This window comes from Siphateles boraxobius, unplaced genomic scaffold, assembly GCF_051911475.1.
Source record: "Siphateles boraxobius isolate OS27281-9 unplaced genomic scaffold, OSU_SipBor_1 5, whole genome shotgun sequence".
Lineage (NCBI taxonomy): Eukaryota > Metazoa > Chordata > Actinopteri > Cypriniformes > Leuciscidae > Siphateles > Siphateles boraxobius.
In genome coordinates this window covers 31,471,787-31,495,884 of record NW_027509141.1, presented here as the reverse complement: position 1 = coordinate 31,495,884, position 24,098 = coordinate 31,471,787, and the positions used below count along the sequence as shown (strand labels likewise).

The 24,098-nt window shown below is 35.2% G+C and overlaps 5 protein-coding genes and 1 long non-coding RNA gene across 7 annotated transcripts in view; 3 read left to right on the top strand and 3 right to left on the bottom strand.

The window, feature by feature from the left end:
* tex264b (testis expressed 264, ER-phagy receptor b) overlaps positions 1-6,968 on the bottom strand; it is a 41,628-nt gene extending 34,660 nt beyond the window's left edge. The window contains 2 exon segments of the mRNA XM_077203981.1: positions 6,486-6,782; positions 6,784-6,968. Of these exon segments, the coding sequence (XP_077060096.1) occupies positions 6,486-6,782; positions 6,784-6,834 (348 nt within the window). The 5' untranslated portion in view covers positions 6,835-6,968.
* A 423-nt stretch (positions 6,969-7,391) lies between these two features.
* Positions 7,392-8,911, top strand: gpx1a (glutathione peroxidase 1a). Its single transcript, XM_077203983.1, has 2 exons — positions 7,392-7,719; positions 8,260-8,911. Exons 1-2 carry the CDS (start codon positions 7,495-7,497, stop codon positions 8,608-8,610), a joined length of 576 nt encoding a protein of 191 aa, XP_077060098.1. The 5' UTR covers positions 7,392-7,494; the 3' UTR covers positions 8,611-8,911.
* A 1,889-nt stretch (positions 8,912-10,800) lies between these two features.
* Positions 10,801-17,802, bottom strand: LOC143712126 (uncharacterized). Its single transcript, XM_077204329.1, has 4 exons — positions 17,681-17,802; positions 11,592-11,789; positions 11,455-11,513; positions 10,801-11,347 (listed from the first exon to the last, which is right to left on the bottom strand). Exons 2-4 carry the CDS (start codon positions 11,783-11,785, stop codon positions 11,064-11,066), a joined length of 537 nt encoding a protein of 178 aa, XP_077060444.1. The 5' UTR covers positions 11,786-11,789; positions 17,681-17,802; the 3' UTR covers positions 10,801-11,063.
* LOC143712125 (uncharacterized) lies at positions 12,572-16,208 on the bottom strand. Of its 2 annotated transcripts, XR_013195004.1 has the most exons (5): positions 15,873-16,208; positions 15,182-15,247; positions 14,868-14,923; positions 14,558-14,598; positions 12,572-13,863 (listed from the first exon to the last, which is right to left on the bottom strand). It is a non-coding gene; the product is annotated as an uncharacterized LOC143712125 (long non-coding RNA). The 2 variants fall into 2 exon arrangements; XR_013195003.1 differs by lacking the exon at positions 15,873-16,208 and having other exon boundaries at positions 15,182-15,283.
* Positions 17,803-18,266: 464 nt separating the features above from the next.
* brk1 (BRICK1 subunit of SCAR/WAVE actin nucleating complex) lies at positions 18,267-20,852 on the top strand. The gene is made up of 3 exons (XM_077203837.1): positions 18,267-18,484; positions 19,961-20,043; positions 20,144-20,852. The coding sequence occupies exons 1-3, from the start codon at positions 18,367-18,369 to the stop codon at positions 20,168-20,170; spliced, it is 228 nt and encodes a 75-aa protein (XP_077059952.1). The 5' UTR covers positions 18,267-18,366; the 3' UTR covers positions 20,171-20,852.
* A 436-nt stretch (positions 20,853-21,288) lies between these two features.
* On the top strand, positions 21,289-22,848 carry setmar (SET domain and mariner transposase fusion gene). The gene is made up of 2 exons (XM_077203982.1): positions 21,289-21,486; positions 22,036-22,848. Exons 1-2 carry the CDS (start codon positions 21,373-21,375, stop codon positions 22,828-22,830), a joined length of 909 nt encoding a protein of 302 aa, XP_077060097.1. The 5' UTR covers positions 21,289-21,372; the 3' UTR covers positions 22,831-22,848.
* The last annotated feature ends 1,250 nt before the right edge of the window (positions 22,849-24,098 follow it).

Sequence of the window (24,098 nt, the reverse complement as noted above, 5' to 3'; positions counted from 1 at the left end):
ATTTACTCACCCCCATGTCATCCAAGATGTCCATGTCTTTCTTTCTTCAGTCGAAAAGAAATGAAGGTTTTTGATGAAAACATTCTAGGATTTTTCTCCATATAATGGACTTCATTGGGTACCAAACGGTCGAAGGTCCAAATGACAGTTTCAGTGCAGCTTCAGATGGCTTTAAACGACACCAGACGATGCATAAGGGTCTTATCTTGCGAAACGATCGGTCATTTCAAAAATAAATAAAAAACTTTACGTTTTATAAGCACAAATGCTCGCCTTCCTCTGTTCTGTGATGCACGTTCGTGACTCTCCTGTTCGAACTCGTTCATCAAAATGAACAAATCTTTTTTCAAATCATTTCGTTCGTCGAATGAATACCGATCGTTTCGCAAGATAAGACCCTTATGCATCGTCCGGTGTCGTTTAAAGCCATTTGAAGCTGCGCTGAAACTGTCATTTGGACCTTGGACCGTTTGGTACCCAATGAAGTCCATTATATGAAGAAAAAGCCTGGAATGTTTTCATCAAAAACCTTAATTTCTTTTCGACTCAAGAAAGAAAGACATGGACATCTTGGATGACATGGGGGTGAGTAAATTATCAGCAAAAGTTTTTTAAAAAGTAAACTACTCCTTTAACCACTACATCCTACCAAACATTACAATAAACAACCAATCAAAATACCAGTAAGTCATACAACAAAAACCACACGTTCCTGCCGACAACTGGAAAAGCTCACACAGACTAATTGGATTTAGAGTTGCAATGTGGGTACAGGAAGGAGGGTTAACCGTAGGGTGCATGTTTAGTCCCGACTGAGGTAAACATCTGAAAAGAAAGCTTGTAAACATTAAAATATGGAGAGAAAAGATAATTCAAGACACTGAACTGACAGGACGACAGAAGTACTGATGAGCATATGTAACTGTCAGAGTCGCGGTTCTGTTTTACTTTTGTCGTTTTACATGACAAGCAGTAGTCAAATCCATTTCAGGCAAATGTGGGAAATGTCACTGAGGTTATACGGTGTTGCAGCAGTCCACTGGGAAAACGACTCCAAGATACCTCGGAAAGGCAGACTCATTTATTCATCACTTCAGACGCACTTTAAAAAGCTCTCGCATCTTCCCTTCCCCCTCGCTGTCACTGCCGCTATCCGCATCTTCACAGTGGACTGCCTTTTCATGTTCCTGCCATCCTCAGACAGCCAGGATGCTGTGAAAATACTAATAGTTTTGATGGCAAGAGCCAGTTGGAATTCTGTTACAAGACGTCTGTTGACAACAGGATGTTTAAGTCCCTTACTGAAAATGGCAGTCTGTTGACATTATCTTTTCTGTCACTAGTCAGTTTTCATCAGGAGTGATGAATCGTTAAGATGAACACAATAAGCTATCAAGCTCATCAAATAATTCACAGTTGTCAGGAACAGAAAGCAGGGCCCATCTTTGACATGAGTTAAAGGCATCTCGGCATCTTTCTGTTATAAGTCGGAATATAAAATTTGCTTTCAATCAAAAAATTCTCTAAAGTCACAGAACACAATATATTTGCAAGCTACTAAGTATGAAAGTATGTACCTCACGGGTGATTTTAAAATACAAACTTTTCAGTAACAGTATGGCACACTATCAGAAAAATGTGTAAAAAATTGTACTTTTAGCTTGGCATTGGGAATGTACCCTCAAAGACACACTTTGTACCTTACCTCCTCCTAAAGGGTGCAAATTAATACCTAATGGTACCCTTGAAGGGATAGTTCACCTACAAATTGAGTAATCTATATCATGTCGTTTTAAAACATCATGATCTTACTGGATTTTTTTTTGTTTAATGTTGAATGTTGTTTAAAACCCCAATTACTTTCCAAAAAAATTTTTTTGTTCCACTAAAGTCATACAGGTAGTGAACCAGTGTTATTTATTATTATTTATATACTATCATAGTATTTATTAATCATTTTATTTATCTATTTTCAAAATTTCAGTTTTTATTTCATTTTAGTTTCAGTTTAGTCATTTCATTGTGCTTTTGTCATTTATTTGATTACTTTGTTTTTTTAATATATATTTCTATACAGTGTAGCTTTAATAGATTATATTTCAGGTTTAATCAGTCAACTTAAATGTATTTATTCAATTAGTTGACAAGGCAACATTTAATATTCGTTTTTTGAGTTTAACTAAAAGTTAAACCGACGTTTTTACCAAAAAAAAAAGTTTTATATAATAATGTAATAATGACATGAAGGTGAGTAATATTCTAAGCTGAATAAATATATTATATTTATTTAAGCTGCTCATATGCACTCTTAAGTGGTACATAAAGTAAAAAAAATTTGGACAATCTCTGACAGTGCAGTACTGGAACATGCTGACATGTCGTAACATTTTGTCTTGGTATTACAGACCCCTTAGCTAGTCCATTCACATCACAGAACTATCGTAAATCCCTCTTGTGCTATGGAATGAGCAATACTAGCACCAGCATACACACATACTTCAAAAATCCAGCAGAAATATACTCAAATTACAACAACAGTCACCATCACATACTCAAATAAAAGCCTTCGCTACAAGCATCTGATGCGCCTATTTGATCTTTTCATCTTTTTGACTGACTTTCAAAAAGCAGACGTGAAAAACAGAGAAAGAGCAAACCCTAAAACTCTCAGTCACTTAGGGACTGGAATGCCTTTCATGGCCCTTCACAAAATCCGGCATGTGAAGAAGTCTCCCCGGCTCTTCTTATCCATGGCAACCATCTTCAGACCCACGGGCTTCCACTTCCACCGCATTGTTTGGCCTGATGAGAGGAAGTTCCCAAAAGCTTGAGGGCTTGCAGACTACAGTTGCAGTCAGTGAATCCGAAATTGAGGAACCAGGGTGGTCACGCCAATCCTTGTGGTAAAATCTTTCATCCCAGAGGAGTCCATTGTTTTCCAGTCCTGTTCCTGCCTCTCTCTTCTTTCTATCAGCAGCCTTTAGGAGCTTCTGACCCCCGGGTTTAGCACCCCAGGCTCCTCTCTCAACAAGCTGAGATCGTTATTCCAATTAGCTGAACTGGATCAGAACTTGGCCATGGCTGTATGCGTAGAGCTTTGGACAGTTGCTAATTGGGGACTTGGGTAAAGAAAAAAACAGTCTGTCAGTGACAACGAGGCTTTGAAAGTAAGGCCGAGCTGTCACTCAAGAGTCCGACTCCATTCCAGTAGGGCTTTCTGGTGGGAGGATGAGTACACATTAACGCTATGAAAACGGATTTGACCGGTTGAGAAGGAGGTGTGAGAAATGCGTTGCAAGTTCTGCATCAAGAAGGTCTTGTGCACAAACAGGAAAACCAAGAGATATTCTTTGCCAAACGAGCCAAGAAATAATTCCAGCAACACCGTCAACCTACACAAACTGAGCAGGATGGTGGGTTTCTGCACTGCCTCTGCTGTAGAAACGAAGGTTATTTACTCCTGTAATGGCTCCTGTTGAGTTTTTTTTTGCCAGATAAATGCACATATATATAGATAAATATAAATACATTCCCAAATCCCAAATAAAACACACTGCTGCAAACTTTGCGAGAACTAAACAACTTGAAGAGTGATTTAACCCAGAGGGTCACTGGAGCCACTGAAGGTCAGTTGAAAAGTCACAGAAGTTGTGGTATGAGCTCATTTATATTCCCTAAAAGTGTAAGGGCACTACGGTCAAGTGAAGTAGCTAGGTATAGGGCAACAACTCTGACAGGTTTTACCTTTTCTGCTATCCTCTTTATGACATTTCGAGGTAAAGGTCCATGCTCGGGTTCATGCAATAATAACCTTGGTGCTTTTTCTCTTAATTCAAACCATACACCCTAGACCGCTTCGATCGTCTACTTCTGCATGCCTACATCAACCTTCTCTACTATTCGTACTGAAACGGAATCTGAACACAAACAACTCAAGACTGACGAAAAACAACTTGCGAATTTAGCTCCTCTAGGACTTCAATACGTGAATAAACTCATAATAGACACAACATAAGCTAAACTCATATGTTAAATAAATGTTCTGAACACCATTGGGAGTTGGAACTACTGTATATTTACAACTTTTGAGATGATTTTTTTCTTGGAACAAGAAAGAATTTTGATTAATGTGGTCTTTCCCAAGCAATTAAAAAGAAGACCTTTCAAGCTTTAAAAGGAGCAATACCAGATTCTTGAATAAATCGTTCATTTGAGGCAGATCTTGACAAGGAATCAGCTGATTTGATTGATAAAACTGGTCTGAAAGATTCGTTCATGAGTCAAAAAGATCTGGTGGGGTCAGTTTATAATCAGAGCGTCCTAATTCCTTGTACTTGCATGGAAAAGAAAGAATACCAAATATTCTCTGAATACTGAATATTAAAAACCCACAGGTTTAGAACTATACATGAAGGTAAATAATTAATGAAAAAGGTTTTTTTTTCCCTATTCCTTTAAAGTTACCACTTTTTTCTTTGGTATAAGAACACCTCTGCTACAAATAAATGTGAAATGTAATCAATTGGAAATGTGAAATGTAATTCCCTGGCTTTAGTAATTATGCATTTAAATTTTACACAGCGAGATGCAAATTAAAATTTGTGTACAGCAGACAAATTAGAAAATGTAAAGCATTCATCATGACTATATATGATTAAAATTATTATATGCGATTAGAGCAACACAATAACAGATAAACTAATTACATCAGAATATCTGAACATACAAACATATTCCACTCCCCACATAGCTACTGCATAATAAACATTAGAGCACAACAGGACTATATATCAACACCTCCATCTAGTGGTGTGTGAAGACCAACATCTCCAAATGGTCTTATAGCCTATGGTCAGGAATTACAGTGTACCTTTCAATAACCTATGCACATTAAAATAGCTATAAATTTATAAAACCGAATAGAACAAATATCAGAATAGAAACTTGGTGTGCATACAATCTCTAATGAAAAGCCCTCTTGTGAGACCTTTGTAAGAGACTAGACTACTTGAAGGGAAATGTTATGGATTACACGGTCAAACAAACAAACTAAACAGCAAATTTAAATGCAATGAATTCACTAAACTAATTGAACTAATTTACTTTCATGAGGGAATGAAAGGTTAATGCATGTGTAATGTATTGGATGTGCTGAGGCTGAGCTCTGCATACTGAGTGTTCAGTAAACAGGAAACAGCTCTGAAGCCACAACTCAGACTTCACAACTACTAATATAATTGTGTTATTTACACATGACGTATAAATTAGTCAAATATAATGAGAATGATGATGGCTGTGGGAATTAGTTGATTCTATATATAAACTTCAGTGTGTGTGTGTGTGTGTGTGTGTGTGTGTGTGTGTGTGTGTGTGTGTGTGTGTGTGTGTGTGTGTGTGTGTGTGTGTGTGTGTGTGTGTGTGTGTGTGTGTGTTTTAGTACAGTACCGGTCAAAAGTCTATCACTATTTTTACTGTTTTGAAGAAGTCTCTTATTCTCATCAAGGCTGCATTTATTTGATCAGAAATACAGAAAAAAACAGTAATATTATGAAATATTATTACAATTTAAAATAATGCTTGTCTATTTTAACATACTTGATCCTTCACATGATCCTTCAGAAATCATTCTAATATGCTGATTTATTATCAATGTTGTGCTGCTTAATTTAAAAAAAACAGCATTTATTTAAAATAGAAATCTTTCGATTACAATATACACTACTGTTCAAATGTTTGGGGTCAATAATATATTTTCTTTCTTTTTTTGAAAGAAATTAATACTTTTATTAGGAAAAGATGTGTTAAATTGATAACAATTGATAGCTACAATTTATTTTGTTAGGAAACATATCTATTTTAAATAAATAAATAAATTGCTGTTGTTTTTAACATTTTATTCATCAATGAATCCTGAAAAAAGTATCACAAGTTCCAAAAACAATATTAAGCAGCACAACTGTTTTCAGCATTGACAATAACTGAGTATCAAATCAGCATATTAGAATGATTTCTGAAGGATCATGTGACGCTGAAGACTGGAGTAATGATGCTGAAAATTCAGCTTTGCATAACAGAAATAAATTATATTTTAAATTATATTTAAACAGAAAACAATTATTTTAAATTGTAATAATATTTTACAAAATTATCTTTTTCTGCATTTTTTATCAAATAAATGTAGACTTGACGAGAATAAGAGACTTATTTTAAAAACATTAAAAATAGTAATGTTTCCAGGTTTTTGACTAGTACTTTACACACACACACACACACACACACACACACACACACGTATACATAATGCACATTTCTAAATGGAAAAGGATGAATCTTTTTAACATCTCTTGAATCAGTTATAGGCTTAATTCCAGAAACAATAGGCCTAATGCTAATGCAGGAATATAATAGTGTTTTAGCAATTCATAGCAATAAAGGGTCCCCATAAATGTACACTATTTGCCTATTTCATTCTACAGTCTACTCACCTTCTTTGGATCATCGTAGAAGATCCCAATGCACGACAGCTTGGGTCCAATGCTGCGGCTCTCTTTAAACAGGGACCCACAGTTTTTATAAGGTCCCACTTTGTATTTATAGGCTATAGTGATGCTCCTGATAGGGGGTAAACCAGTCCTGATATGGATTTCAGAGGTCAGTCCAGAGTATAAAATGTAACATACAGCTATGAGAAAAAGAACAAGAGAGATGAAGCCTATGAGACTCGAAATCTGCCATTCCCACATGTCAGCTGAATACTGTATTGTGAGGTTAAAGTGTGAAATAATAACCGAGAGCTGCTTTTAACGAGTATAACAGACTCTCCGGTTCATTCATTCAGCAAACCATCCGGACTATGTGGGTTTTACTAAGCGACTGCATTGGTTAAAGGTGAAATGGAATCAGATAAAAGGATTTATGACTAGAAATCAAAACTTAGTTGAAGATGGCACACAAGCCACTCAAAGCGCAGATTCACTTCCTTAACACAGACAGAACAGTCGCACTCGCGCTCGAGCTTCCTGGACGCAACCATTTTTGTTATACGGGTGGGAGATATTTACTACCGCCTAAATGGAAACGAGTGTCCTGTCTATTTTCTAAACATTTATAACATTTTTTTTATATCTGTAATTCACAATTTAATGCAGAAAATTGTTTTTAATGGTTCAGTAGTTTCACTCACATATGTATACCGATGGGTTGATGGTATTTGGTTTGAACTGGCTTTTATTTAATTAACCTTCGGGCTGCCCTTTGTTTATATTATGCTTTTTTATGTTTCTCGTTTTTAAAAATGCACAGATTTTGTTATTATTTGACAGAAGATGGCAGTGTTTCACTACCTCTTGCTGCCCTCCCACTTCCTTCAGTTCCTTGAACTGTATGCGCACATACGCAAGCGCAGTAGTTCCCTCCCCTTAGACTCAAGGTTCAACTCAAGGTTCGTTGATAAAACAAGTAGCATTTTTCACTTCAAACTAAAGAGTAAACAGCATGGCAGGGACCGTGAAGAAGTTTTGTGATCTGTCCGCCAAACTTTTGTCAGGGGACCTCCTGAATTTTGCGTCTCTCAAAGGTAAAGTTGTGCTTATTGAGAATGTGGCGTCGCTTTGAGGCACAACTGTCAGGGATTACACCCAGATGAACGAGCTCCACAGCCGCTATGCTGACCAGGGGCTGGTGATTCTGGGCGCTCCCTGCAACCAGTTCGGACATCAGGTGAGACTTGGGTTATTCATTTTTCAATGCACTCTGTGATGAATTGAAAGAGAAATGCTTTAATCAATCTTTCAATTTTTTTAATTACATCTAGCCTATATATTAAACGTAATATATTAGTTTTAATATATATATATACACTTTATTATTGATATATTTGAAATATAATTTAATTATCGTTTTACACTACACTGATTATATGTAGTAAATATGTGTAATATTTTAAATACTTTAAAATAAATTAAATAAGTAATATTTTTTGTTTATTACAGGTTTTTGTAATATCTTATAAATTATATATATATATATATATATATATATATATATATATATTATTCATTTTGTTCTATGATGTCTGTATATCTGGAAAGCTTTCAGCGGTTTGCCTTGATAAAAAAATATTATATGCTGACCTCTATATCGCTATCAGTGAAGCTTTGTTTATTTTTGATAACAATCTGCATGCTGACTGATTTTATGCTAATATGCCCTTATCTGCTTTATTGCATAACATATTGTGCAATTTTAATTGCTTAACAGGAGAACTGCAAGAATGATGAAATCCTGCTTTCTCTGAAGTACGTCCGGCCGGGAAATGGCTTCGAGCCCAAATTTCAGCTTTTGGAGAAGATGGAAGTGAACGGTGAGAACGCCCACCCTCTGTTTGTGTTCCTGAAGGAGAAGCTTCCTCGGCCCAGTGATGACGCTGTGTCTCTGATGGGTGATCCCAAAATGATCCTCTGGAGTCCCGTGAGCAGGAATGACATCTCCTGGAACTTCGAGAAGTTTCTCATCGGCCCGGACGGGGAACCGTTCAAGCGCTACAGCAGAAGGTTCCTCACCAGCGACATAGAAGCAGATATCAAAGAGCTTCTCAAGAGGATGAAGTAAACCTGGCAGGCAGCCTCCTTGTGTTTGGCCACGCAAGATAGACCGTCCATTGCATATCTCATGTAGCCATTGCTTCTGAAATAAGTTTGTTGTTTGATATATGCTGACTGTGCAGACATGATTAAAGTGCGACTGTTTTTTCAACTGTTTACTTAATGAAGATGCTTCCTAAATCTTCTGAGGGAAGTTTCTGATGTAACTGTAAATGTTTATTATAATAGTTGTATTTTATCCATGAACTGCACAGCTCTGGTTTTATCTTTCAACTTTTATCTCAAAATAAAATTAAATAAAAAAGAAAGCCCCGTTGTTCCTTATTTCACACTGTAAAAAAAAAATACAGAAGCAGTACAAATGAAAAACCTCAACCTTACATTTTCACTTCCACATTTTTCTTTCATTTTAAGTCACGCACAAGATATTCCCCTCGGTCCTTTTTTTTTGAAAGTTCAGTGCTATTAGTGTTATAATGCCCAATGAATTCTTTATAACTAAATAAAATTAGTTTTAATGATCAGCATAAAACTGAATCGAGTTTAGATTGTGTAATGTCAACATGACCAAGCAGAAACACTGCAAATAACTCCTCACAGTGCAACGCTGAAGTATTGTCATATCATGCTTGTGGAATCTAGACATTAACCTAATCAGAATGATACAGCATTTTCTTTATTATTTAGAAATTTCATAGGCAAAATCTGCAACAATTTATCTGCAATCACCCTATTAACTTTGGTTTTATGTATCAGGACATTATAAAAAATTATCTGGTCCTTGGCAGGTCTTAAAATTAGGTAAATACCGTCACATGACATCATGTCATTATTTATTTAACAAAACCTAGGCCAAAATGGAGAAGCCATGGGTGACAAACTAAGTACAGCCTTACAGCTTCCATAGGAATTAAGAGTGTAAGTAGCAGTCAGGCACTTCTAATCAAATGCCTTCGATTAACTGATCATCAGCAAGTATGCTCAAATCTAGAAAAGTTTTGGCAGTTTTCTGGTCTGGAGCCTTCAGGTGTGTGTTAACACAATGCCAAGGAGATCAGCAATGATATTAGAGAAGAAATTGTTGCTGCCATTAATCTAAGAAGGGTTATACGGCCATTTCCAAACTAGTTGAAGTCCATCGTTCTACAATCTACAGCTAGGAAGATTATTCACAAGTAGAAAACATTAAATACAGTTGCCAATATGGCTGAAAAAAGAAAAGAATCACTGCACTGGCACTGGCCTCAACCCAAAGTCCAGACCTCAACCCGACTGAAATGCTGTGGCGGGACCTTGAGAGAGCTGTGCGTAAACAGATGCCCGCTAACCTCAATGAACTGAAGCAACGTTGTATAGAAGAGCGGTCAAAAAGTCCTCCAGAACAATATGAGAGACTGAAAAATCATACAGAAAACGATTACTTAAAGTTTTTGCTGCTAAAGGTGGATCTACAAGCAACTGAAATACTGAATCATACATTTTTACTAAGTTTGTCACCCATGGGATATGTAAAACCATAGAATTCAAAAGGGTCAAGGGTGTACTTCCTTTTCCACATGACTTTAGATATTATAATTAAAAATGAAAATCAACAGAAATATTTCTACCATTCTAAACAAAAATAATATTTTTCTGCTAATGACCCATGAGTATTGTATTTAATAAAAATAAATCTATAGATCAATAGTATTCTAAACAAAAATTATATTTTTACCGCCAGTGCCCATGATCCGAGTATTTATATATAGTATATTATAGCATATAGTTTATAGATATCATAACAGAAAATTCAAATTCAAACTGTAGGCTACAAATTAATAGTAATATAATATTTCTACCATTCTAAACAATTTTTTTTTATTTACTACCAATGACCATGAGTATTTTGTTTGGTGTTATAAATATACAGATATTATAACAAAACATTTAAAAAAGGTTCAAACTCAATGGTATTATTTCTACCATTCTAAACAAAAATAATATTTTTTACCACCAATGACTATTAGTATTTTATTTACTACTATAAGTATACAGATATTATAACAAAAAAATTATTAAAATTAAAACTGTAAAGATTAATAGGCTAGTAATATTTCTACCATTCTGAACAAAAATAATATTTTCCCTGCCAATGACCCATGGGTATTTTACTTAGTGTTTATATATATATAACAAATAAATTAAAAAAAGAAAAAAAACAGTATAGATCAATGCGTCCTTTAGAATGGGATCATTATTAATTTTTTTTTTTTTAGATACTGATTCTAGTGCAGGAATAAATTAATCTAAACAAGGAGTAATTGAGGATGACATGCATATGAAATCTGAGCTAAACAAACAAATACACTATGAAATGCATAACACTTTCTGACTACCCAAAGCATGTTTAAAGCACATTTTTTTCTTAAGAAAATGACCCAGTTCCCCCTGAACAGAAAAATAACATGAATATGCTTAAAACTATGGTGATAACTGTAAGTCCAGCTCCAAACAATTGACATCACAGTCAGCAGTAAAGTCACTGTCTCGCTCAATCTCAAGAATTGTGTCCAGCAAGAAGGAATATTCCTCATTACTATCGTGAACCCAGCGGTCTGTACTCTCCTCTTCCATATCACTATTTGCTCCTTCTCTTTGGTGTAAAGAGGATTCTGGGTTTTTACTCTGCAAGGATCTACCGCAGACGCGGTTCAGCTCATTTTCAAACTCCAGCTTGGCCACAAGATCCTCCAAGGTCTGTATGTCTGAAAATAGAGGATGATATTATTCATAAGAGTTGGCATGACTGGCAAGTGTCACACCTGACATGATTTTGATGATGATAAAAAGGACCCTTGGTGACATCACTGACCGAGAAGCCCATTCAGATCTCGCAGTGCTGAACGTGTGCAGCACAGAAAGTCTTCCTTCCTATTTATAGAAAACGGCCTAATTACATGATAATCAGGACAACTGCAGCATTTATCACTGATAAAACAGTATACGCACCTAAAACACATGCAGTCTGCTCTCTCTGTCCAGTGGTCAAATACACACGTGTCATTCTGTGATATTCTAACCAGGCTGTAGTTTTGAGAAGAGACACTGTTTGGAGACGACGATGAGCCGCATGGAACCTCTTCTGCCGCCTGATCCAAAGCTGCCGCAAGGCCTCGTCTACATTTTCTTAATTTAATTGACATTCCTCTATTGATTTAAAACAATTAAGCACAATATGTTACACATTACTTTCAGCTCACAGAAATGCACCTTGAAAACTTCTATATTGGCAAGTGGTACCAATAGTGCTTATTAGTGAGCTGTAGATCTGCACAATTCAGGTCAAAGGGACAAAATACATTCACATGATAAAAAATAAATAAAACAGTAGCATAATATTAATAGCCTAAGCTAAGAGATTAGCTATTAGCATTGGACCATAGACAGTAAAGCATTGGAAATGGTATTTTGATAAAAAAACAAACAAAAACAAATATGGTTTTGGACATGTAATTCCCAGCTAACAATTTTTGGTTCCCAGAACGTTCTCGGAACGTTAGATTTTGGTTCCCAGAACGTTCTCAGAACGTTAGTGTTTGGTTCTCAGAACGTTATTTTTTATGGTTTGTTTTTGGTTAGCCAGGAAAGTTTTCTTAACGTTTTCAGAACGTTAGTTTTTGGTTCCCAGAATGTTCTCAGAATGTTAGTTTTTGGTTCTCAGAAAGTTAGTTTTTGGTTCCCAGAACGTTCGATTTTGGTTCCCAGAACGTTCTCGGAACGTTAGTTTTTGTTACCCAGAACGTTCTCGGAACGTTAGTTTTTGGTTCCGAGAACGTTAGTTTTTGTTTCCCAGAACGTTATTTTTTATGGTTTGTTTTTAGTAAGCCAGTAGAGTTTTCTTTACGTTCAACAACAATTCATCTTTTTTTTTTTACTTTAATAAAATACAACCGTAAATCTATATGAATAATCAACCTGTACAGTCCATGTTTTTGTCGATTCATTGTTTAATTGTTGATTAAAAACACACAAAAAACACATCATAGGCTATGCATCACATTCAAAACATGCGCAAAAGGCGATACGAAAACTAACTAAGAATACACTTTTATTAGTAGTCTAATTGTAGATCCTGCACTTGAAAGCCTCTTCCATCTTCACCCCAGTCATCTGTAACAGATGCCAGCGAGCAGCGAGGTGAAAATTAGCGATAGATGCCATATACACAAAGTAGCCTATATAAAATAGATGCGGTTAACATTAACTGCAAAGAGCAATAGATTATTTACGCTGAAAGATTTTTTTGCAACAAAAAACAAACTTTCTATTTTATTGGAACGATATGTTTTTGGGAAACAGACCGTAATATTAAGATCCGTTTTTATGCAATCTTATGATGCTTTTGGGAAACGCTGTCCATGTAGCCTTCAGTATGTGTTAGTCATAGTAGTATTTCTAATACTAAAATGTAATTAATGTTGCTAATATCTATGCATTTTTCTTCTTTAAAGGCACAAAGAAAAGAGCAAAGCACTATTATTTTTTTATTCAGATTACAGTCGAGCATTAATAGGATGCAATAACATGGCGTGTAAATTCTTATAAAAATATTAAATTGATGCCTTTATTGGTACAATTACACCTACCTGATACATAATGATAATACTTTTGCATCAGTTCCACTAGTAATTTCAAAATGCATTTAAATTCTTCATTGCAGGTGCACAAATCCTATTCTACAAATTACCAAACTCATAGGGTCATATTTTTGTTGATAAACAGTAACATTTTGGCCAATTATGCACATTTCTTGGTGTATAATTTTGTGAATCATCTATACTGTTTGGCTATTCTCATGTGGTCACACTTCACTTTTTATTCACAGTCACATATGCTCAAACCCCCTGTGTGGCCGCGCCTTAAATGTCAGCATACATTTATTACTTTGTGATTTGAAAAAAAGAAAAGTATTTGTGCACCTCCAATGAAGAATTTGAAAAGCTGTAACTGCAGTGTTTTTTGTGAAAGAGAAAAAAGTTTGAAACTTCTATAAAAAAAAAAAAAACTTTCTCTCTGTGACTTTAAATGTACTGATGTCTGACTACTTTACACCTACAGATTCCACTTTCACAGGTGCTCAGTTTTGCTATAATAAAACCTATACAGAACATGGTAGTAATCAGCCATCCGTGCAAAAGCAGAGGTCGGTGTGGTGTACAGATACATCTGTCCAGGCCAACATCTCACGCCTTGATGCCTTCCGCTGTGGATCCCAGAAAACCTGCAATACAAACATAGTACAGTTCAAAATCTCATCTGGTATCACAAATTATCATTCCAGGTTCAATTTAAAATTAGGGTTAGGTTAAATGCTCAATATTAGGGCTGTACAATATTGAAAACCTTACATAAAATATTTTGTTTATCTGCTGCTATATATATTGCGATATAAAAACAAATTTCAAGAGATTATTTATTTAGAGGAGTGAATCTGCTTGAAAATTATAAACAAATTACAAGAATGGATAAATTCAATAGAAGAAAAATACAATTGAAATAAGCAGTGCATGATGTTTTTTAGGAAAATCTAACTTATCAGGTACGGAAATTGAATTATCGAATGTAAAAAGTCTTCACTGAGGTACAGCCTCTCCCTACTCTTACAAAATTACAAACAACCAGCCTGAAAAACACTTGTATGAAGACTGTTTAAAACACCCCTCCTAATCCTCAAAGAATTTGCAAGACAATGTCTATAATAAATAGTGTGTGTAATTTCTTCAGTACCGTCAGCAGAACCGATAACATCTGAGCTTATCGATACTGCGGTCTTCCTTAATTTGGCCCCAGGGCCCGTTTAATGTTTAATACTGGGTTTCGATACCCATCCCTACATATGTGTGAGTTCATATGGATGAAGGCCTGTTGTGTTCTGTCTCTTGATTTGTGATAGTGGCAGCTATTGTGAAACTCACCTTCGTCATGTACTGAGTGTGGATGGCATCAAGATCTTGTCCTGAAGAATCATAGGGTCAAATGATATCTCATCTGGTAACAAGAGCATAGCCATAACTTTAAAAACTCTAATGATATCTTTACCCCCTGATATTGTATTGCGGATATACATTCAAACATTTTAAAAGGCTAAGAGTATGAGCCATGAGTAAGCTGGCCAGATATCTGTGAAAAATAACTTGCGTGCCCAAAGTTGTCGACCCCCTGAATTCAGCATTTGAAAGTAAAAAGAATTTTAGTATTTATCAGTAAAAAATATATATAAAATACCTTTGAGTTGGACAGTATGGTGTCTGTCTCATTGGCCAACATAATTAAAAACACACCTAGAGAATATATATATATATATATACCAATGACCATGATATCCTGTTATCATAATAGTTAAATGAATTATTATAACTACCATTATAACATTATATTTGCTGCCGATTATTTAGCTGATTATTTAGCCTACAGGCTTCTCAAGGACAATGTCAGTGAAAAAATCTGGGGTTAATGAGTTTAAAGTGTGAGACTTCATTCAAAATTATAAATCCTACAGACCCACAACTATTGAACAGTATGTTTGAGGTTTTGCTTACTAGTCGAGTTCATAGCCGTGGAGGTTGTCTTGGACAGGTGGTGCAGAAGGCCATCAGCATGATCTTCTAGAAAATAACATGCAATGTGTCACAGAGCCAACAATGTTAACATGTAATAAACCCTTTGTTCTATTGTAAATTCTAAGGAAGCAAGCTAGAGCAGAGATGAAATGCAGAAAAGATAAAGAATATATATATATATATAACATCTTAAGGTAATATATTGTGCAATAAATGCATATGAAATTATTATCATGATTAAACAATAATTCCCCCTTTGTTGTGGAGGTTTTTTTCTGTCCCTCCTGAAATCACTTATTATCAATCTATGTAAGTGATGTCATTAACAGTAACTTACGTTACAGTGAATTATTTCAGGTTAAATAAATTAGCGTACTTCCAATCACCCATTGACAAATTACCAGCAAAACAAAACTATCAAAAACTGTTATCAACACAAAAATGTGGTTAAAACCCAAACTTATGTAAAACAAGAGCTCAATTGTAACGTAAGTTAAACTTAACTTAACGTTAGCTCTTCTGAAAACGGTTGAGATGCTAACGGACTTTTTCGAAGACACAAAACCATTTCTATAAAGTAAATATTCAACAGAAGTGTACAATTACACGTAAGAAAGATCTCAGGAACGTTTGTATGTATTATTTGTGTGATTTTGGTAACTAAACTTACCTGAAAGCAGTGAAAACAACAGTGAGAGACGCTTGTTTTGCTGTTTGCCAGTTGATGAGGTTTCCTCGTTTCCATGGTTTCCATCTGCTCGCGCGCGCTCCTGTCTTTGAATGCGACTCAATGTTTACGCGCACGTACGCCCATTGAAACCATAGAACACGTCAAAAGGCACGCGGCATTTAAATAAACATCTAGAATTAGGAGGACGTACTGACGACGTTGTGGGTTGGTAATTTGATGGTAATGAAATTACGAGCATGCGACGTTGTAGTTACGTTATCAATTGGTAAAGTCATGACGTGACCAAAAAGTACGAATACATTACGTAACTGTTACGTCGTGTGTTAGCTGGGAGAGAGGGAGTTTTGCTGCTTGTCATTCGCAGTGGTCCCGCGCCATTTCCATGGCAACTCTGCGCTGCTCCAGTGTTTGAAAGCGACTCGAAAGTTCACGCGCACGGCCATTGATTAAACCACGTCAAAAGCATGCATTGCAGCATTTACAAATATAAATATCTAGAATTAGAACATTACTTAAAAAAAATCTTATAAATATTAAATTATGAATTTTAAACTAATTTTGGAGATCTATGACCCGTTCTATAATAGTTTAACAAATATGAAACTAATGTAGGCAGCCATTAAATAAGCACATTTAGTTTCATATTTGTTAAACTATTATAATGTTATTTTTTTCCATTTTTGTTAAACTATTATAATGCTATTTTATTTCCATCTGCTGATTATGAAAATTGAACAGCATGATGAGCAATATATCGGGAGACATGATGGGTCAGACATGATTTTGACCACTTCATTAAGTTTTGTTTTGTGGAAAGCCTTTCTTTAAAGTGAATTTCGTTTTGTATAAATTGTATCTTAATTTTAATCAAATTTTCATCAACCAATTGTCTGGATGTAATAAATAAGAATCAAACATATAGCAGACAATATTATCATGACATGGAGGCGCGGGCGCGATTGCATTGCGTGAACTGAAGAGCACATCTCATCATAAATTAACCGAAACTCAGGTATGCCTCACAGACATGAGGAACTATAGAATGCTTGAAATGTCTTTTAAACAAAACAATTCAAAACGAAAATAAATAGGCTATGTAATCCATTATGTGCATTTCTATATGCCGCCCCAGAAAATAAGCGCATTATTGATGCACAAGTCATTGTAGCATTTATTGCATGATCACATTATGGAAGGTTCTGGGAACAAAACAATAACTTTAAAAATAATCATTAGGCAACGTTCTTTATAAGTTGTTTTGAGGTTATTCAAAAAATAACCTTCCAACAACGTTCTGAGAACGTTGTTTTCTGGTTGCAAAACAATAACTTAAAAATAACCATTAGGGAACGTTCTTTATAAGTTGTTTTGATGTTATTCAAAAATAACCTTCCAGCAACGTTCTGGGAACGTTGTTTTATGGTTGCAAAACAATAACTTAAAAATAACCATTAGGGAACGTTCTTTATAAGTTATTTTTGGGTTATTTAAAAGTAACCACCCTGCATCGTTCTGGGAACGTTGTTTTATGGTTACATAAAAATAAAACCTAAAAACAACGTTCCCCTAACGTTAGTATTTGGTTCCCAAAAAAATAACCAAACGGGAACCAAAAACTAACGTTAGGGGAACGTTATGTGTTAGCTGGGTTCAAAGGCTATATGAACTAATCACTCTATTACTGCCTGGTAATAAAAAAATGTAAAAAAAAATTCTCAAAAGGTCAGTCGAAAATGTTACTATGAATAATACATTAAAATGGTGATTCTAATAGCCTAGATATTTACCTGCTCTGAATTGGACTTTTTTGTCCAGATAGACTTTGTTGTTTAAGCCTGAAGGCTGATACGTTATGAATGTTGAACTTCGAATCGCCCGAGGACTTGAATTTCTGTTAATAACGTGCACCAGAATGTTATTATTTATGTGTATTTTTTTGTATTCCGTTTATTTCCGTTTATTACGTTCACACACACGCTTACTGAATTCTAAAATGTTAACATCACACACATTAATACAAAGTTCAAGAGATTTTAGCCAGAAAACACACTTTTATATATAAAAATAATAATATAAATAGTCTATAGGCCTAATTGTGCATTGTAGCCTATTTATGTAAAGCCTATATTATATCTGTATATATTAAATATCTATTTTATTATTTAAGGCCTATAGGTCTATTATCTTCTAATATATAATAATATATAATCTATTTACTTTCATATTCAATGTCTTTAATGTATGTACTATTATTTACTTCTTCTTTTGTATTTTATTGAAGCAACTGTCAAATAATAACAAAATTCAAGTGCAACAAATCGCTTGTTTGTGTTTGATTTCATATGATCCATCGGTTCTTTTCCCCTGAGCTCCAGAATGAACTGTGATTCGCTGTTCGTCCATGAGGGTGCGCTGCTGCTGCTTCCTCTTGCACAGACAGACAGCGGCTAACGCTAACGCTAACTAGCTCACGATGGCTGGACAGGAGGATCCAGTGCAAAGGGAAATTCACCAAGACTGGGCGAACCGTGAATATATCGAAGTGATCACCAGCAGCATTAAGAAAATAGCCGATTTCCTCAATTCCTTCGGTAAGATGGTGAAGCTGTGGCGTGCCGTTTTTTTGTGCTTAACGTTAATTTATTACGCCTTTTCTTCCCGCTAGCATGCTAATCGGGAGAAGTGGGTCTTTCGACTGCTTTATGTGAAGAAAATATGGGGGTTAATTCAGTTGTTTTGTGTTTAATGTCGTTTAGGAACAAATAATATCATAATTATTATGTATATATTTGGAAGACGTTGTTTATTAGAAATACAAATAATAGTGTATTAAATAGTGTAATGACCAGGAAAAACATGTAGGGCGTTGGGTTGGTCTGATGTTGGACTTGTCCATGTTTCAAATTTGCAACTTTTATATTAAAGATTGCCTTTAAATGATGATTCAGCTCATTGATATACAGAAATATAATGGCTATATAGACATCTGAAATTTTTATGATCTTGTTGTAAAGGGAAAGACAGGTTAGCTAATGCAGAGACATTGGTTTGTTTTGATAAACAACCCCCAGTTTCAGTGCCAGTACAGTATGTGCAATATCAATAATATGAATCACCAATTGAACAAATAAGTTAATTATATTATAAATATATTCTTATTTACGTTTATATATATATATATATATATATATATATATATATATATATATTATTTTGAGTGACTAATTAGTCATCATGACATTTTTTATTACAATTAAATGATTGTACTATATTTTAGTTTGATCATATTTTTTATTTAATACTTTGTATTATTGGTGTATTTTATGGTACTAAATTATATTTATGCAGTAGTTAGTCCATTTATTTGCTTTTTGAGTATGGACATGAAAATGTCATAAATTATGGTCTTAAATCTTGAATGCTTTCGAGCACAGAGTTTAGTTTAGATTCTTTTTAAAGACAACACTTGGCAGATTATTGCTGAAGTGAAAAAAGTCTTAAAAAATGACCTTGCAAAAAGTTATAAAAATGTACATTTTTATTATGAAAAATGCACAAAATACAATTTTCAATTTTATATTTTCCAAAGCATGATTTACTCTAAAACTGTGAGAAAATCAAAACATTTGTTCCAAATTTGAGGTTGATATCTCAAAAAAATTAGCTTTCAGTAACAATTTGTTTGGTACGGGTGCAGTATCAAACGTTTACAATAGATGAAATTTATCTCTGATTAATTTGCAATGTGGTCATTTTTTACCGTGCACAATACAAGTGTGACTTTTTTGTGTGTGTGTGTGTGTGTGTGTGTTTACAACTTCACACAGCAAGTGCCAAAACCTTTTCCAAATTTCATACCATTCCTATGAAGTAAAACATTCTAAAAAACAAAACTCAAAATGTTTCATTAAAAAATGACCAAACACCATAAAGAGAGAGTTATAAAATGAAATCTTTTGTAATTTTTTATTTTTGCTTTTTATTGGCATAGATGTTTTGTGTCACAAGAAATTATTGCTATTCACATACGTTTCCTAATACTGAAATGTGTCTCTTTTTCTCTTTAGATATGTCCTGCAGGTCCCGTTTAGCCACTTTGAATGAGAAGCTTACTGCTTTGGAGAGGAGGATTGAGTACATTGAAGCCAGAGTATGTTTTTATGATTTTAGAAAGTAAAAAAAACAGGACCCTCTGGTTTTAAATTATTTTATATACACCCCCTAATTTGTTTTCTGCTTCATCTCTTAAGGTCACAAAAGGGGAAACCTTGACTTAGACATCGTCTCGGTTCGACGTCAAGGTCAAGATGATGGCTAAGAACACTCACCCCCTCTCTTTATCTTTCATTTTAATTATTCAAACTACATTTTTATTAGTTGACTGTTGTAGATCAGTTCATTTCTGTATGGGACCATTGTGATGATGTCTATGCTATAAACAGATGTTTGTTCTTCCTCATTTCATGCTGAGGTTAAACTGTATCTTTTTTTTTTTGATCTGTCAGGCAACCTGTTACTGTCTCTGTGGTGCTTGTTCATGCAAACAACCCAATGTTGTATGCATATATGTTGTTTTGACCTCCTGTTAAACAACGGTTTATCTTTCTTTGACACCACGCAAAATAGAATAACGGTCATGCAAATATAGATTGAATACACCATAGCTAAACAGACATAATGCCTTTTTAAAAATATTTTTTATTTACCCAATTTTGTTTTACCAGAGTCTATTCTGATCTTGTTAAATTACAAAAGTATGTGTTTAAAATACATTGCTGCCTGCTGTACATTTATCATGCAACAAACATCATGAGAAATGCCAGTTAGAGGTGGAAGTGGATGGAAAGCACTAAAGTGCCAATCAGACTGTTTTAAAGTGTTTAGTGCTTCACTCCAGTTACACAATTTTAAGTCTCAGTGTTTTTGTGGTTAAACATTAAATAAAAAAAGTTAAATGGACATGCGTGTGTTTATTTGAATAATTAGTAACATAGATATCAATATTCTAACAATTATTATGTACATATTAAACATTAATACACATATATATGACTGATTTAATATCACAATTAGCAATCGCAACATAAGAAAATGTGAATACGTTTTAAAATATACATGTATGGCTTACATGATCTGCATTCAACAGCATCTCACTCTCACTCATTTGTCTATATCTGTCAGATTCTGAATACATTTTGTATTCCGTATAAATTTGTTTATACCGTATAAACAATTTGTTACCGTATAACCCCACACAATTTTCCATAAATTCACCTCAAAGTAACGTCTGCATGAACGTAATAATTGATATAACCAATAATATCCTAAAAACTCAACGTACGATTGGACTTGTATATTGCATCAACTCCGAGCTTTTATGCGTGTAGTAGCATTTCCGTTTCCGTTTCGCATATGGACGTATATTGATAATCACGCCCCAAGTTGGAAATGTTCTCTTTCACGTCAGAATCAGACATAAATGTTTAAAAAAGACAGAATGCGATTATACAGCCGGGATCTGAGTGGCGGAATCGAGAATGTTCCTGTTTTGATTGAGAACAGCGTTCCCAAAGAGGCTTTTTCCGGCTTTCAGGTAATTAATGTTTTCACTCTCCTTACAGGATACTCTTTATACATATATTGACATTTTTATAATTTTGCAGTCTAATAGGCGTTTCAAACAGCACGGAAGTTTATTTTTTAATGACGATATAGACTAGGGATTTACACGGCATGAATAGTTCTGTCTTACCGCCACTAGATGCCAGCAATTTCACACTGATTTCCAGCTCACTGTAAGTCTTAAAGGGATAGTTCACCCAAAAAATTAAAATGTTGTCATAACTTACTCGCCTTCAAATTGTTCAAAACCTCTTTGAGTTTCTTTCTTCTATTGAACACAAAATAAGATATTTTGAAAAATGTTGGTAACCAGACGGCACCCATTAACTTCCGTAGTAGAAGAAAATACTATGGAAATTAATGGGTTCAACCGTCTGGTTACCAGTATTTTTTCATCATAAAAGTTTGTGTTCAACAGAATAATGAAACTCATAAAGGTTTGGAACAACATGAGGGTGAAATGACGACAAAAGTTTCATTTTTGCGTGAACTAGCCCATTAATCTGAGTCAATTCTTTAGTATGTGCCAGAGAATGTACAAGGACCAGGCTGTGACCTTGACCCTAGTGCGGTGACCCTGCCCGGCTGCTCATGCCGTACCCGGTCCTGCCTGCCCGACACCTGCCCCTGCTTGAGGTTCGGCCAGACGTATGACAGCGAAGGACGTCTGAACCAACAGCAAGAGGACGCTGGCTACAGCAGGCCTGTTTTCGAATGCAATGCCTTATGTGCCTGTGGCGACTCCTGCCAGAACCGCGTCGTTCAAAACGGTGTCGATGTTGGTCTGGGTGTTTTCAGCTCTAAGGACAAGGGTTTGGGGGTGGAGGCTCTCGAGCGCCTCCCTTGTGGCCGATTCGTATGCGAGTACGCCGGGGAAATAATCGGGTCTCACGAGGCCCGTCACCGCCAGCTCTCCCAGACTCCTCTAGATATGAACTACATCATCGCCGTTCGAGAGCACAGCGGAGGGGACGGCGTCACCCAGACGTTCGTGGACCCCGTCGCTGTAGGGAATGTCGGGAGGTTCATCAACCACTCCTGCCAGCCCAACCTGCTCATGGTGCCGGTTCGAGTGCACTCGCTGCTGCCCAGACTCGCTCTGTTTGCCAATCGAGATATAGAAAGGTATGAAGAGCTGACTTTTGACTATGCAGGTGGACAGAACAGCAGCACAGACGCACTGACATGGGACAACACGCAGAGCGGGACTCACACAGGGCCTGATGGTGACAAAATACCACAGAAAAAAGTCTGTCGTTGTGGGGCTTCAAACTGCTCAGGATTTTTACCATTAGATTTGTCAGTTCTCCATTAAAAACAGTCTTTAAACTAAGCTTAGAATGCGTATTAATGACTTGGGATTAGAAATGAATGGTTTTGAGCAGGAGTTGTCAAGGTTTAGCTCTAACTTTGATGAAACTCGCTTGCCTAGTAATCCAGGAGACCTTGTTAGCTTGTTCAGGTGTCTGACTGGAACTAAACTTTAAAGTGATCTCGAGGGCCAGAGTTGAAAACCCCTGAGTTATAAGTTAATTTAATGTTTAAAACTTGAAGTTATATTCAAATATTATTATTATTTTTTAGTTTGAAAAGTGTTGAATTTGCGGGCAAATGTTTTCTCTGCTGATTAACATATGCATGAAAAAATGTGTACTTGATTGTTAGAAAGACCTGCTTGGGTGTACATTTAGCAATAAATTCAGTTAGTTTGCATTAGTTTAAGACACTTGATGAAAAAATGAAAACATATTTTACAGCACTTATTAATCTAAGTTCATGTTAATTTACTTACTAATTTTAACATTTCAAGTTGTATAATTTTTTTAAAAGTTTTTATAAAAATGTACATTAACCTAGATTAATAAATGCTGTAAAAAACATGTGTTAGTTCTTGATCAGTGTCATTATTGTTAAAAAAAAATATTGCTTTGGCAACCAACCAAAATATGTAAGTTTAAGTTCTAAAATTACTTAAATGGAAATAAATAATTTAAAGCTAAAAAAAATAAAACTAATAAAAATGAAAAATGCACAAATCAATAAAAGTTTAACTAAAACTGAAAATGTAAAAAATAAAAGCTAATTCAAAATATGAATATAAATATAACTAAAACATAACACTGTTCATGATATTTAATACACTGACTAATGTTAATGTCTGGAATGTTGAATGTCCCAAACTCTATCACTTTATCACGGCAGCATCGTGTGTTTTGTCTCCTTTAAGAGCAGTCTGGGTTTCTCATGGTATCCTTTAGGGTAATGAGCAATTAAAAAGGGCCCATGGGTGTTTTAATATAGTAACGGCTGTCACACACACTGGTGGTAGTGACCCACTTCACTCTGACGCCAGCCTTAAATCTGCCCCCTCTCCTCTCCATCTGCCCCATTTCCACTCCAGCCTCGCTTCCATCACCACCGCAATATTAATATCCACATCTGGGTTAATTAGCACAGAGACCAAAAACCAGAGCAAAGTGCAAGGCATTCTGGGTAGAAGCAGATAGATTCCATCTTTATCAGTAACACTTTACTCATCAGGTATGTTTGGTTACATAGCCATTGGTAGACATTTAAGTCAAT